At 32.5% G+C, this 14,298-nt stretch overlaps 2 protein-coding genes across 3 annotated transcripts; one reads left to right on the top strand and one right to left on the bottom strand.

The window, feature by feature from the left end:
* The first annotated feature begins 2,171 nt into the window (after positions 1-2,171).
* On the top strand, positions 2,172-4,001 carry LOC18098248 (uncharacterized). The gene is made up of 5 exons (XM_024598940.2): positions 2,172-2,255; positions 2,333-2,402; positions 2,539-2,789; positions 3,454-3,523; positions 3,659-4,001. The coding sequence occupies exons 1-5, from the start codon at positions 2,217-2,219 to the stop codon at positions 3,859-3,861; spliced, it is 633 nt and encodes a 210-aa protein (XP_024454708.2). The 5' UTR covers positions 2,172-2,216; the 3' UTR covers positions 3,862-4,001.
* A 1,211-nt stretch (positions 4,002-5,212) lies between these two features.
* On the bottom strand, positions 5,213-9,365 carry LOC18098247 (protein SOSEKI 3). Of its 2 annotated transcripts, XM_052452437.1 has the most exons (6): positions 8,663-9,365; positions 8,524-8,593; positions 8,227-8,342; positions 7,249-8,131; positions 5,786-6,084; positions 5,213-5,691 (listed from the first exon to the last, which is right to left on the bottom strand). In XM_052452437.1, the coding sequence occupies exons 1-6, from the start codon at positions 8,859-8,861 to the stop codon at positions 5,666-5,668; spliced, it is 1,593 nt and encodes a 530-aa protein (XP_052308397.1). In that variant the 5' UTR covers positions 8,862-9,365; the 3' UTR covers positions 5,213-5,665. The 2 variants fall into 2 exon arrangements, with proteins under 2 accessions (XP_052308397.1, XP_024454204.2); XM_024598436.2 differs by lacking the exon at positions 5,213-5,691 and having other exon boundaries at positions 5,781-6,084.
* Between the last annotated feature and the right edge of the window lie 4,933 nt (positions 9,366-14,298).

Below are 14,298 nucleotides of genomic sequence, written 5' to 3'. Positions count from 1 at the left end.
AATCCACGATATATAAATAGTAGGATATTTAGTATTTGAGATGTTAATCAATATATTTAGATAATTGAATTTCTTCTTTTTAGATTAAGAAACTTCAAACTAATAGTAGAAACTTGAGTACCTGTAAAAATAATTTCAATTAAGGGGACTTAAAAACCCTCTGATGATAAAGTCAGTATCTTTACGAGAAAAACAATAAATAATTTAAAAGGACCTTAAATTCAAATAACAAAGATGTTCTTGAATTTTAAGATGGTTAATGGTATGAAATCTATATAAGTTTTATTTTAAGAGATGAAAAGTTCTAAACTTTTACCTGGAAAGTTCAGGGGATATTTATACCCCCTAAACCTTGTCGTTTTCAGAAAAGGAAAAGACTGGAATGTCCCTTGCTTTTGATGACATTAATGGAAGATAAATATCTCTTACATATCATTAATGAGATAATAAATAAGGTAAGTCTCTTAAAAGATTTTTTGGACACCTATGAGTATAGAGAAATCATTACATCGGATATGAATGACTTATATAATTGTTCTAAATGGAGAGGCATGACAGTTTATCATGCCTACAATACTTTTAATTTAGGGATTTTCTAGGATCAAACATATAACATTAAAACCTAGTAATGGTTGAATTCAAATGCTCTGGGTCTAACATGCTTGCTAGATTCATGTTACCTTAGTCTTAGCTAATTGTCAAACTCAGGTACTTTAAGCCTGACTTATTTGCCAGACTCACGTCATCTTGAGCTTGGCTGATTGCCAAACCAAAGTATTTTGGGGCTGACATGTTTGTCAGACTCAAGTTATTTTAGGCTTGACTGACAATAAAACTCAAGTTCTTAGGGTCTGGTGTATTTATCAGATCTATATTACTTTAAACTTAGCTGATTGTTACCAATGAATCTACCAATGAGAGGGGGAGTCGCTCGCTAGGTCATAACTTAAATATTACCAATGAATTTACCAAGGGACATAATGAGAAACTATTATATCGGTAAAGTTTGTTGTAAATTACCAATGGGATTTTGGTCATCGATATTGTACAAAAAAAAAGTTCAAGGATCAAATTGAATTTTTAAAAAAAAAAATCACTGCTCCAATTTACAGTGATTTATGAGAAAATAAACATTGATTTCATGTACAGTGAAAAAAAACCACAAGCTTTACTTTTTGTTAATTTAAAAATCTAAAAGTCTTCGCATCAAATATATAATGATCTCTTTAATAATCTTAAATTTATTTATTTCATAAATTCTTATGATATTCTTGAATGGTAATTTTTATTGGATGACGCTATTTTCATTCCATAGTTCCATAGTTACAAAACTAATCCTCTTTATTTTTATTCTCCTTATATTCAAATTCCATGATATATCAACACCATAAAAGTCCATTAGAATTCTTTAATGAAATTGATTTACAATAAAATAAAAATAGTTAATATGTTAATGATATTAAAATTCCATGATATATAATAATTATCCTCATTATTCCTATGTAATAATATGTGTGCATTTGCCAATCAAAAGGTATTAAACACATTTTCGCCTCATTTTCAATTAGACAATCTTGCATAGATTGTGGGAATCCAAAACTATTTCTATAAAAGATTTCAGTACGTGTTACTAATTACTTCAAGACTTTATGGTGATATATACTAATTATATTCATTCCTATCATTTCAAGACTTCATGTAAATACTAATTTTATTCAAATATTTATAAAGGTTGTAAGAATTTATAAGAGATAAATTACAATAATTATCGAGGAGTTATGAAATTTTTTACATTAAAAAATATATTATAAAAACTCCTTTATACCCAGAATGTCCTTAATTACTAAATAAATAAGATAGTTAAACTATGAACTTTAAAAAAATAGAGAGGATATTAGAAAATAGGGCATCGTTTTAAATAATATTAATATTCTTAATTAGTTTCTCTTTTGATGTTCTTAATTTCTCTAATTTTTTAAATTTCTTAATTTGGCTAATGTCTTTTTATAAGTATTAATTAGGGCATTTAATTTGGATACAATAGGGAGGTTATCTTAAATCTTTAAACTCTTAATTGGTTTTTGTAATTTCATCATACTTTTGGGGGTTATTATAACTTACCCCCTTATAAATAAGGATATTGATCCAAACAAAATTACTTACATTTAGCAAAGCAATTGTGTTATCAGAGCTAGATTTCTCCTTCTCTTGTGAAAATGGATTTGCCAATGGATGCGAAAATATTCAAGTCCAAGGTAAATACATGTTCTATTGTTCATCTTTCGTTCAGAAAATTCATGTTTTCTCATTAATGTTTGTTGTTTGCTTGTAGGTGACTCTACTAGTGCTAGCTGAGTCTGCAAACTGGTCAGGAATTGAAGAAACATTGAGGAGTAGCAGAGGTTTTATTTATTTATTTTTTTAAAAAAAAAACAATTCCATCTTCCTATTTTTATCATTTACATTTATCCTTCTTTTTAATCGTATAAAAGAGAAATTAATGGCCTGATTTATATTTTTTTTTTTTTTTTTTGCTAGATTTGACCGTCAAGTCTATTAATCGAGAAACAGGTTTTATATCAATTGAAGGTAGAATTGACCCAGACAAAGTTGTTGCAATGCTTCAAAAAGTAGAGAAAGATGTTTATTTTGTTAATATGGAGGTTGAAGATAATTCAGACAAAACGGACGTTGTCACGATGGAAAATAAAATAAAGGAAATTTGTGGGATCTCCGATGAAACATTGGGCTCTCCAACAAAAAAATATACAACTGTGGAGAAATTCAAGGTGAACTAGCTTTTCTTAGGATGGTTAGATGTTATTTCTAAATATGTAATTATTAGCTAGTTATTTTGTCAATAATCCTCTCGTTGGCATGGATTATATTTAATTTGGACCATTCAATAAATTCAATAATTTCTTAGATTGATCTACAATTATGGTAGCAAAAATAAAATTAACATCTTATCTTTTAAAAAAAATAATGTTTTTTTTATTCATCGATGCTATTAAACTTGATTCAGTTTAACGGGTTAACTTAATGACCTACCAACTTGACTTTTAATGTAGACTAGATTTAATAAATTAAAAATATCAAACTAAAATTGACCTAGTCGATTCTATAATTAACAGCGACCCGGTCAGCGTCAAAATCTAGTTTGATTTTTTTAAAAAAATAATTAAAATGATGTTATTATATATATATATATATATATATATATATATATATATATATATATATATGTTTTAAATTAATCCAGATTAATTCACCACCAAGTTTTATATCGTTTACAATACTGCTAGGTAGCATTAACATAAATATGGAAGCTGCATGACTTTGCAAAAGCCATTGATCCAAGACGATTCTCTAGCTCTATAATTACCCTCGGCTTCCATTGTTCATTTTCAATTTTTGTTCGCAAAATTCATTCCTGTTCATTTTTGCTGGTAGGCGACTCTAGCAGTGGCATCTAGCTCTCCAGATTGGTCTAAAATTGAAGAAACATTGAGGAGCTCAAGAGGTTTCGTTTCCAAACATATCCATCTTACTTCTTTTTACCATTTGCAACAACATTAATGTTCAACTCTTGCCCTCTTTTTTTCTTTTGTGAAGAGGAGATGTGACTATTTTTTTCATTTTATATATCTTTTGATAGAAGTGACCGTCAAGTCCATTAACAAAGAAGAAGGCTCGATATCAATTGAAAGTAAAGTTGATCCAAAAGGAGTGGTCGAGATGCTTGAAGGGGTAGAGAAACATGTCTACATCGTTAATCTCGACGTTGAAAGTAAAATTGATCCAGAAATAAGGAGAATGCTCGAATCCTTGGATTCGGCACAGGAAAACCCTCCGAGTTAAACAGACTCGTCCGAGAGAAAAAGAAGTCGGTTATGTTTGATTAAGGAGGAGACAGAGACATAAACAAGTATAATTTCAGAATGGATTTATGTTTTTTCAAAATAAAAAAAACAAGTAAATATATATTCTTCTTGTCTCAATTGTCTTCATTTTATTTATCTCAAAATAATAACTAAGAATGCAACTATGGCTAAAATTCTATCCAAAGGCCCAATTGGACATTGAAAAGGCAAACAGCACACACAGGATATCATTGCAGAGCGAGTCCTTGAAAAAACAATGGAGAAATTTCAAATGTATCAAGTTTTTTTCATTTGTTTGTGGCGCTGGTTGGAACTGGTTTTCTGCTACTTGGAATGATAAGCTTCATTTCAATGCAATTGTTCAATAATGAATTGCTTTTTAGGACTGGAATCTGGGCTACAACCCGGCGGATAATATATTATCTGTCATATAGCAAGAAACATCATTTATTATTTTTTTAAGAAACTAAAGGTTAAAAAAAGAAAAAATTAACAGGCCCACACACATACACTTGTAATTTACATCTAAAATAAAGTTAATCAACTAACCAAAGTTGACAAAATATCTAATAAAAAGAAAATGAAAAATACAAGTGACTCATGGAATTCGAAACTCTTGACCTCTCTCCTCTCGCAATGTATTGTTTTATCCACCAGCCTACACGAAAGCCACAATGGTTGGTGGACTGTCTGGTTTCTGCTTGGTGGATACAAATTGATCAACTGCACAGAAGCTAATAAATAATGACAATGCCACGTGAGTTTTTTCTTCCAGCCAAGCCTGCAGTGCATAGTGCAGAGCACATAACCCTAGAGTATACAGCAGAGACGCCTCAAATTCGCTGTATATGTCATAAGAATGGGACAGAGTAGTAAGTAGCTCACACATTCAAGAGCAAGAAGATTTTATTTATGTTGTACAGTCTGAATTTTATCTCGACTCGCATATTTAAAACTGTTTAGTGAACCTGTATCATAATTTAAAAATTATCAAAATGTCAAACACAGTAATAAAACAATGGCTTTTCCTCTCTTCCTCTCTCGTGGAGTTACCTTCGCGGTCGATGTCTCCAAGGAAAGGGAAAAAAAGGAGAAGACAATCCAAGTGGGTTGCTTTGGTTGTTTGTAGACTGAAAAATGCCTTTACTATCGATTCAAGCAACCGAGCAAGAGAAAGGTAAACCTCAATCACCATTCCAGGGGAAAAAGCTCTTCGCACGTGAATATCATAAACTTTTCTCGTCAGCCCATGACGATGAATGCCATTCCAGTAGCATGGCTTTAATTTGTCGGAAAGGAAGAGGGACCCTAGCAATATATACGGGTGATTACTGTTGATAAAGATAGCGCAGGCCAAAAAAGGTTAATGAAAAATAGTACATGGTCGCAGTTGCTGTGACAGTTTACTGTAGCAAAAGCATTACTGCCCAAGGATGGTTTTGCAACTACAGTTTACACGAAAAGGTACGATTCAATTTTTTTTCAAAAAAAAAAAAGCTGACACCCAGTGGACACTGCCTGAACTTGCACCCTTGCAAATGGGTCATTTCCCTTTTTCCTCTCTAAACTTTTTTGAACTCTTTTTATTTACAGAATCATTCCATGGACCCGCCAAATAATTTTGATCATTGGTTGACATTTAAACCAAATTTGAAAACTAGTAGTTTTATACAATCAACAAGCCTCTTCAAATGGAACCGACTGTTTGTTAGCATTGATCGGCCTCCAAATTTCGCCCTACGAGCGGCAAACAGCAGGGTTACATGGGGCTTTGGAGTGGATTATAACCCGAGCTCCTGAAGCAAGCCTGTTGAGAGGAGATCAGAATAATGTCAAAATGCGACAACAAAAGGATAAAATTTAGCAGCAACTTTTAAAGCAGATTGGAGTCAACACTTAACTTTCTTCGATCTTGATCACCCTCTCCTCCTCTCTGAAAGAATCGAGCTTCTTTGATTGTTTCTTACCTGGAACTGGCTCTGTGATTCTTTGACTGCCACCATTTGATAAGCTATAATGTATTACTTGAGAGCCATCAACCCCGTCAGAGGAGTTTCTAGGTTTATCAGAAACAGGTGATCGCAAAGATATGCCGTGCGGCTGCTTGCTTAGGGAGGCTTTTATTGATTGTGAGATGCATTTTGAGTGTCCAGAGGTTGACTCGCCATTGTCTTCAACTGAATCTGGTTGTTTACACATCCTGAAATTTAATTTATGTTTGTAATTAAGGTGGATTGATAAATAACAAGGAAAGAATGTAGAACTACTTCCTCTTTGAATAATACCTTCGCCCATAATAAAACATTGTAGAATTTTTTATGTATTTTTATAAATTTTACTCCAATACTATCAGATTTCAAAATAAATATAATTTTTTCATGTTATTTTATTCCTATAGTATCAATCAGACAGACAGGGACAGAAAATTGTATCTTGTCTACCAAACCAAACACAAATTAGTCTTGTTCCTGGTGTCTCGTCTCATACTATCTGCTTTCTTGTTCCTCCCGTCCTGTGCATCATTCCAAAACCCAACCATAATGACTCAATTTGTGGCATGACCTTTTGTTGTGCAGACCAATTATAGCCTATAAAATTTTCTATGTGCTTTGCTCAGTAAAAGCTTTGAGCTTTTGAATACCAGCACTCTAGGATGACTTAAATACGATGGGACATCGCATGTGACCTCATTATTAACAACTAAAGTGCAGGGAAAGCAGTAAGGTTAAAGAGGGTGGGGTTACAAGTCTCACTTAAGGGAAAACATTTAAGCTCCAACAAGTAAACACCATCATGTTATGTCCTTACCAACATTATGGGATCCCTCCAAACCACATTAAACTGAAACAATAGTAAGGAAATCCACTGGTTGACGTTGTGGATTCTCTTTACCAAGCCAAATGGCCAAACTGAAAACTCAAGGTTGATTCTTGGATGATGCCTCAAGAATACCTGGTTCAGAGCCTAAACCAGTCAAGTGAATTAACCTAATAAAACATTCAAATAACCGGTCATGAAAGTTGTCAATTTAGCCTGTCTCCAGTGGTGGCAAAAAGTCTAAAGTGTAACTATTCTTCAGAACACCTATCTGGTAAATTGCCAACTATCAGCAAACTGGTTAACAAGCCTAGTTGTTAATTTAAATAACCCAATTCAAGTCATCATTCAACAAGCCAACCCTTAGATTGTGCATGCTCTTATTGCAAAATATGTAGAAACGTCATGTATTAGCTTATTAGGTTTTAGTACTACAACAACCAGCTTGCATCCATAGATCCTTGAGGGAGGTGAAGAAGCTAGCACATTTAAATGATATGCGAAGGATTTAACACAAAAGAGAAGCAAGGGTTGAAGCAATGTTAACCTGTCTGCATTGTACGAAGAAGAACGCTTCAGACAAGCAAGCCCGTTTCCTCCCTCTAGCATTTTCATCTCGATCAGGCTCCCACTGAAATACTCCTTTTCTTCCAATCTGAGACCCGTCACCCTTGGATTCTCTGACAAGCAATCAAGCTCTCCTAACATTACTGAAGTAGAGTACAACGGTGAGGGAAATTTTGAATGAGAAAATCTCGGCCTGTAGGTTGGAACCAGTCCAAAACTGTGATCTTTCACTGAAATTGACCCACAGGAGATCAATTGCATCAACATATTACTGGCCTTGAGTCTTGCATTGTTTGGCATTCGAATGTCTTCCTCTTCAATAATTCTAAAACTGTTGATTTTATTAACATCAGCTCTAATAAGAGACTCCAAAGTTTCAGTCTTCCCGCCCGATGATGATGGGCTAGAGGAAGACGGGGGAGGGGAAACTGAATTCTCACATATCTCAGAATTTTCCTTCACGCATGGAAGCCGATTTTGACAATCCTCTTTGCATTCCTGTTCCAGAGAAGCATCATCAGTCGAGACGCCCCTTGTACAAGTTTCTCGGGATTTAGGTCTGCTTCCATTTTCCTCGGTCTGAGTCGAAGCATTTGCGAATCCATCACTCTTGTAAACCTTGTATTCTGTCAAGCTAAGAGAGCCATTCCACGTAGAATTCTTTCCAACAGTAGACTCTGGAGACACGCCAGAGGAGCCAGGATGTTGCAGTCTAGGGGAGATTTCATCTTCCTGAGAATGCTTTGCTTCCTTTCCATTCAAACTTGAAGCTGACGAGGAGTCATCTTGACTTCTAGAAGAAGCTGGTTGTGGCAATAGTTTCAGATTTTGCATTTTTATGGTTCCAACAGGAGCGAAATGATCTGTAGAGATTAAAAAGCTGTCAGGCCTTAAACCTATCCATGTCACAAAACAACAAGTAAACCATGAATCAAGCTGAATTTCATCCATAGCCCACCTGAATTAGATTCTTCAAAGAGTTCAGAACCTTTGAGAACATATTCATTTCCATGAGCAGGAAGAATTAAATCATCCTCACAGAGATCATGCCATACAAATCCATTCTTATAGCTTCTGCGATACATAACACAAACAAAAAAGAACAAATAAACACAAGCAGAATAAACTAAAAGTAACCCCCAGTTTTTTCAGCAAAAAAGAAAGAATCTTTACCAAAGATTTTTCAATTCTTTCAGGATTTTCAAATCAAAACAGTCCAAGAAACTAAAAACAGGAGAAAGAAAGTAACTTTGACCTCTTTGAAGACCAAGAATACAAGGAAGCCATCCCTCTCCCTCTCAAAACATCAAGCCTCTCAATCACATCTGCAGCAACACATCAAATTACATTCATTCTCGAAACCAAAACCCAAAAAAGAAATCACCAAAAAATACCTCTAAGGTAGAGACCATCAGGTGAAGCAAGAGGGACTTCAATGAAATGAGGGTGCTCCAGCTGGCGATTTCTACAGAGGTAATAAACAACAGCAACTTTACGGTTCTGTTGTTGATACTTTGGTGACCTCTCTGTCCACACTTTTGCTCTCTCTGGACTCAGTTGCCTGTTGTACTTTTTCATTCTCGTCGTCTCCATTATCACATCAAAACCCTAACCAAGAAAATACTGAGACTTGAGGGCGTACCAGTCAAGGAGATCCAAAATCCTTACGGTATGCTTTTGCTGTATGAAGAAGAACAGACGACAAGAAAGGAAATGTGGTTTTGGATTCTTATTATCTGCTCATACTTTTTTTTTCTTCTATTTTTTTGGCTGGTTCGATGGAGGCCGAGAAAGGAAGGCGTGGGAGAGGCGAAGGTAGTGGGTGAGCTCTGCCCGACCAAAGAGTGGTTTTTGTTTTGTTTTGGTTTTTGTTTCTGCTTCTGCTCTTCCTCTTGCTTGCTTAGTTTTGTCCTTGCGGTTTTATAAATTGAGTTAAATAGTTTATTTAGTTCTAAAAGTTAATTAATTAATCCTAAATCGTTAAATATTTAAAAGACTAGTCAAATTTACAGAGGGAAAAGGGGAGAAGAGATAAGGAGAGGGAAGAGAAGAAAGGATAAAAAGGCCAAGAGGAGGAGGCGGCAGAGAAGTGATGATCGATATGGTAGCTGAGTAGGGAGAAGTGAAGGTAAAGAGAAGGAAAGAAGAGACAAAGGCTTTTTTTATGATTTAATATTACAATATTAATAAATTTAAATATGTAAAGAATATTTATATAATTTTTCAAATTAAAAATACTAAACAATTTCTTTCTTGAAACATAGGGACTAACTTATAATATACCTTTTTTCATGCTCTGCCCCGTCTTTTCCGCCCCTTTAGAAGCTGCGTCAAAACAAAGTACAATGATTTAACGTAACTTGGTGAATACTATTTTTTTAAAATGGTTTTTTTAATATATTAAAATAATACTTTTTAAAATTTTTTATTTTTATATCACAATATCAAAATTATTAAAATATATATATAAAAAACAACAATTTAATATTATTTTAAATATAATAATTTGAAAAGCTAATTAAATCATATAAGCAAATACTTCATAACCATATTACCCTGCTATATTAAAAATTTTGGAATTTGTTTTTTAATTTTCATCTCTTTTTTTTTTCAATCTCATCCTTAAATTTTTTTAATAATCATTCAGGTTATCTTTGAACTAATCAAATTAAATAAATTATATTAAAATAACTTCCACACGATTTAGTTTTAAACTCATACTAAGTAAGAAGTCAAGTCGAGAGGTTTTTTAAGTCAATTGCATCTCTTTTTTTTAAAATGTTATCTTCAGATTTTATTTTTTTTAATTGTCATTCAGATTACCTTTTGACCATTTAAGTCAATTAAATCACATCGAGACAACTTTCATACGATTTAATTTTAAACTTGAGTTAGTTAAAATGTTGGGTTGAGAGGTTTTTTCCTATAAATTTTATTTCTTTTCTAATTTTATTTTTAGATATTTTTTAATTACCAGTTTGTTTTTAAACTGATTATATTAAAATAATTTTTATAAAATTTAATTTTTAAATAGAAATAGGTCAAGAATGAAGCCAAAAATTTTCAAATTAAAATATTGAATTGAATTTAATAATAATATTAAATAATTCTCTACACCCAAGTGTGTTTTTGTTATATTTTTTTAAAAAAAATAATCTGTTCCTCGGTATTAATTGTGACCAGTAGGGTTTCATAACATCACTCCACAATCTTTAGTAGCTGTTACTGCTAGATTGTAGGCAGATGATGAGAAATATAAAAAATTGTACTTTTACAATAAATACAGTTTAATACATTATTTTTATTGAAACACCTTTTCTTCTTTCCATATAAATCAACTTTTTTTCCTTTTTTTTTTTAATAATATATCCATGAATCATAACACGTGTACTTGATCATAAATTCTTGCTAAGTCAGTTGATGTTGTCGTTTTTGTGACAACTTGTATAAATAATTTATTAATGATGGACGCATTTTCTTCCACTTGGGGGCATAAACTCCTTAGTCGTCGTCTCATTGACACTGATTTCTTAAGATTTTTGAATTTTTTTTAGTTTTAAATTAATTTTTTTATACATTTTCAAATTACTTTAATATAATAATATTAAAAATAAAATGAAAAACACTTTCATTGTCGCAATCTCAAACGCTCCAACGTTAAGGAAAAGGCACGGCAAGGCACAGGAGCAACCTTATAAGTCATAATGAACGGCAGTGCCATGCATCCTCTTTTTTGTCCCTTGTTTGCTTGATCTCTCTTGCTTAATAAATATAGCTAGAGCCTAGAGGGGGCATCGTGTTGCTTTCATGCACATGCCATGACCACTTGTCGATGTTCTTAGCAAAATCAGCTTCAAATCTTTTCTTTCCACCTTTCTCTCTTTTTGTAGGGATCGAATCCACATTGATCTCTCCGGTGATCTATCCCATCTCTACGCTGGAAAGTTAAAAAGAAGAAAGAAGAAAGTTGACAAGTATCAGCTAAAATCACCTCGTTGCTTGAAACTTGCATCAGTCCTGTATGTATAGATATTGACGCATATACTATATGATCATCGAATTTGCATGTAAGACAGACAGAGAGGGCACCCTTCCTCATAGGTGAAGTGAGAAGTGCTTTCAATTTGATAGCCATAGCACTTCCCCCATCCGCCATTGATAACTATACATCATGTCCTATCATGTCCTATAGATCATGTACAATTAATAATCTCTCGTCATTGTAGTAAAACCTAGATGGATCCCCGTGTTGATGTAGGATTTGAGTGACCACCGGTTTAAGTTAAAAAAATAAAAATAATAAAAAAACTTGATTGATCCAATTAAAAATTCAGGTTAACTTATTGGTTATGTCAAAGCTTTACCCTCTACTTTGATTCCTTTTTTTTAAAAAAAAAGATTTTTTTATTCAAAACAACATTGTTTTGATTTTGAAAAGAAAAATTTGAGTCAACCATCCTAACTATGACCGGGAGAGTCGGGATTTACAACTATATCTCCAACAAATTAATCCCTTATTTTGATTATAAAAAGGGCCTATAGAAAAATTAAAAAAAAAAAAAACAAAAGAATGAATTAGGGTCTCATTATACACAAAGACTCAAGTTACAATGCATTGGAATAGTAAAACTATTATTTTTCCGTTGTCAACAAAACTAAGTAATCTTGGTCTTGGAGGTATATATAATGATTTTTTTTAAAAGTTCATTTGTCATTATTAATTAGGGATTAAACAGTTTTCTCATTATTTTAATATAATAAAATGATTTAATTATGCTTAAAAGTAAAAAATATTAAACTTACATTCAGAGACATTTTCATACTTTCCTTTTTAGTGTAGTAAAATGACTTCAATACCTTTAGAAGAAAAAAATTATTAATCTTGCTTTCAGGGCTTTTTGGTCATTTCATCTATGTTTTTGGGTTAGAATCAAGTTAGCTTAAGGGTATTTTAGTATTTTGATAAATATATAACAGTATTAATAAAAAAAACTAGCTAGCGCATGCGTTCGCATGAAGCGTCTCCATGTTTTTCGAATGGTGTATAAGACGTCGTCCAACGATGGAACGTTGTCTCCCGTGACAACGATGGAACGCTTTCTTTCGTGACAATGGTGGAATGCCATCTTCTATGATGGCGTTGTAAGCATCGCGACGCCTCCTTTCATATAAGGCAGCGCGTGTGGCGGTTGAGACGATGATTTGTCAATGACAATCTCTTTTTTCTTCTTCTTTTTTTTTTCTCCCTCCCCTTGAAATTCACGTCGGCCCTTCAAGATTTTAGAGTTTTCCTCTCATTCATTGATATTTCAACTTTGGTCCTCATTTGTTTTATTTCTAATTTGTGTTCTTGGCCTTTTTTTATCATATTTTAATTGTTTTCGATTTCATCCTTAAGTCCATAATTGTGATTTGTTAATTTTTTCAAATTTAATCCTCATTCTTTTAATTTTTTTTGGATTGTTTTGTGAATTTGATTTTTCTTTTCAATTTCACCCTTTTGTTCAAAATTTTAAAGTTGTCATCTCATTTATTTTATTTTATATTTAGTCCTTATTCTCTTAATTAATTTTTTTTTGAATTTTTTTTTATTTTCAATTTCATTCTTCAATACAAAATTATAAGTTATCATCTTATTTATTTTTATTTCACATTTGATTTTTATTCTCTTAATTGCTAATTTTTGTTTTGAGTCATTTTGTATAATAGATTTTTTTTCAATTTCTTCTTTTGACTTTTGATTTATTGAGAATTGGGCTTCTTGGTTTTTTTAGATTCGGTGCTTTCGGCTTATTGACTTGGGTCATGAATTTGATAAGTTAACACGGGTTGATATTTTGTTTCTTCATTTTTTTTTTTCAATTTTATCTTTCAACATTGTTTATTTTGAAAAATGAGCTTTATGGTTTTCTTTAGTTTCCTTTAAATCAGGTTATCTGAATCTTGTAACCTGGGCGACAGGTTTAGTCGATTAACCCGACCATTTTTGGGGTTGTGTTTTTTTATTATTTTTTTGGTTTGGTCATTCAAAATTGGGTTTTTTTTAAAAAAAAATAATTAAGCTTTGTTATTTTCCTTCTATTAGGCTATCTCGTTCACATAATCCAGCTCGCGAGGTTTAGCAGCCTTACCTAGAGTTTGCAAGTGTTTTATTTTTTTGGGCTTCTTTTTGTTGATTTTTTTTATTCAATTTCAGCCTTTTACATTTGGATTTTTGGGGATTGGCCATCGCTCTTTTTTTTTAATTTGCTTTTTATAACATTAGCCTGGCCTCATAACCTAAGTTACGAGTTCTACGTGCTAACTCGAGGCCCTTTGTTTTATTAATTTTTATTTTATTTTTAATTTTATTCTTTATGATTTATTTTTTTGACAAGCACTTTTTTTCTTTCTATTATTGTTATCACCTTTTCTTTTAAGATTTAGTTTATTTAATGTCGTTACCTTTTCTATTATATAATTGAATGTACATGGAGTTTTCCCCCGTAGCACTCGAACATCATTTTCTACATTATAGAAAAGTCAGCTCGGCCCGCGATAAAACGCAAGTAACCTACTCGTGTTAGAAAGGGTATGTTCTTGTCCCGGTAGCATGACTCTTTTGTTCCGGTAACTACCAAATCTAACCATACGACAACCTAAGCTGTAAAAAGTCCCATGTAACATCTACTCCGTGGATCGTCTGTCTGCAATACCTTTCAAGCAGAGATAGCAGTGAGCATCTATGATTTCGGCTAATAATACAACCACAGTCATATACTCGACTCAATAATAATAATAATAATAATAATAATAAACTATAATAAACTATAAGTGTGTAGCTTACTGGTCAGACTCTAAGTTTACTCTCTAGAGGTCACTAGTTCGAGTCTCACAAATCTTAAGGTCACTGGAGACTTACATATTCATTAATTTCAGGGCTCATAGGATTAGTCAAAGTGCGCGCAAACTGACCCGAATACTTACATTAATAAATAATAATAATAATAATAATCGAATAAAACGAATATTCATTAAATCCCGATCCCAT

This window comes from Populus trichocarpa, chromosome 4 (assembly GCF_000002775.5).
Source record: "Populus trichocarpa isolate Nisqually-1 chromosome 4, P.trichocarpa_v4.1, whole genome shotgun sequence".
NCBI classification, from domain to species: domain Eukaryota; kingdom Viridiplantae; phylum Streptophyta; class Magnoliopsida; order Malpighiales; family Salicaceae; genus Populus; species Populus trichocarpa.
This window is presented reverse-complemented; position numbering and strand designations above follow the sequence as displayed.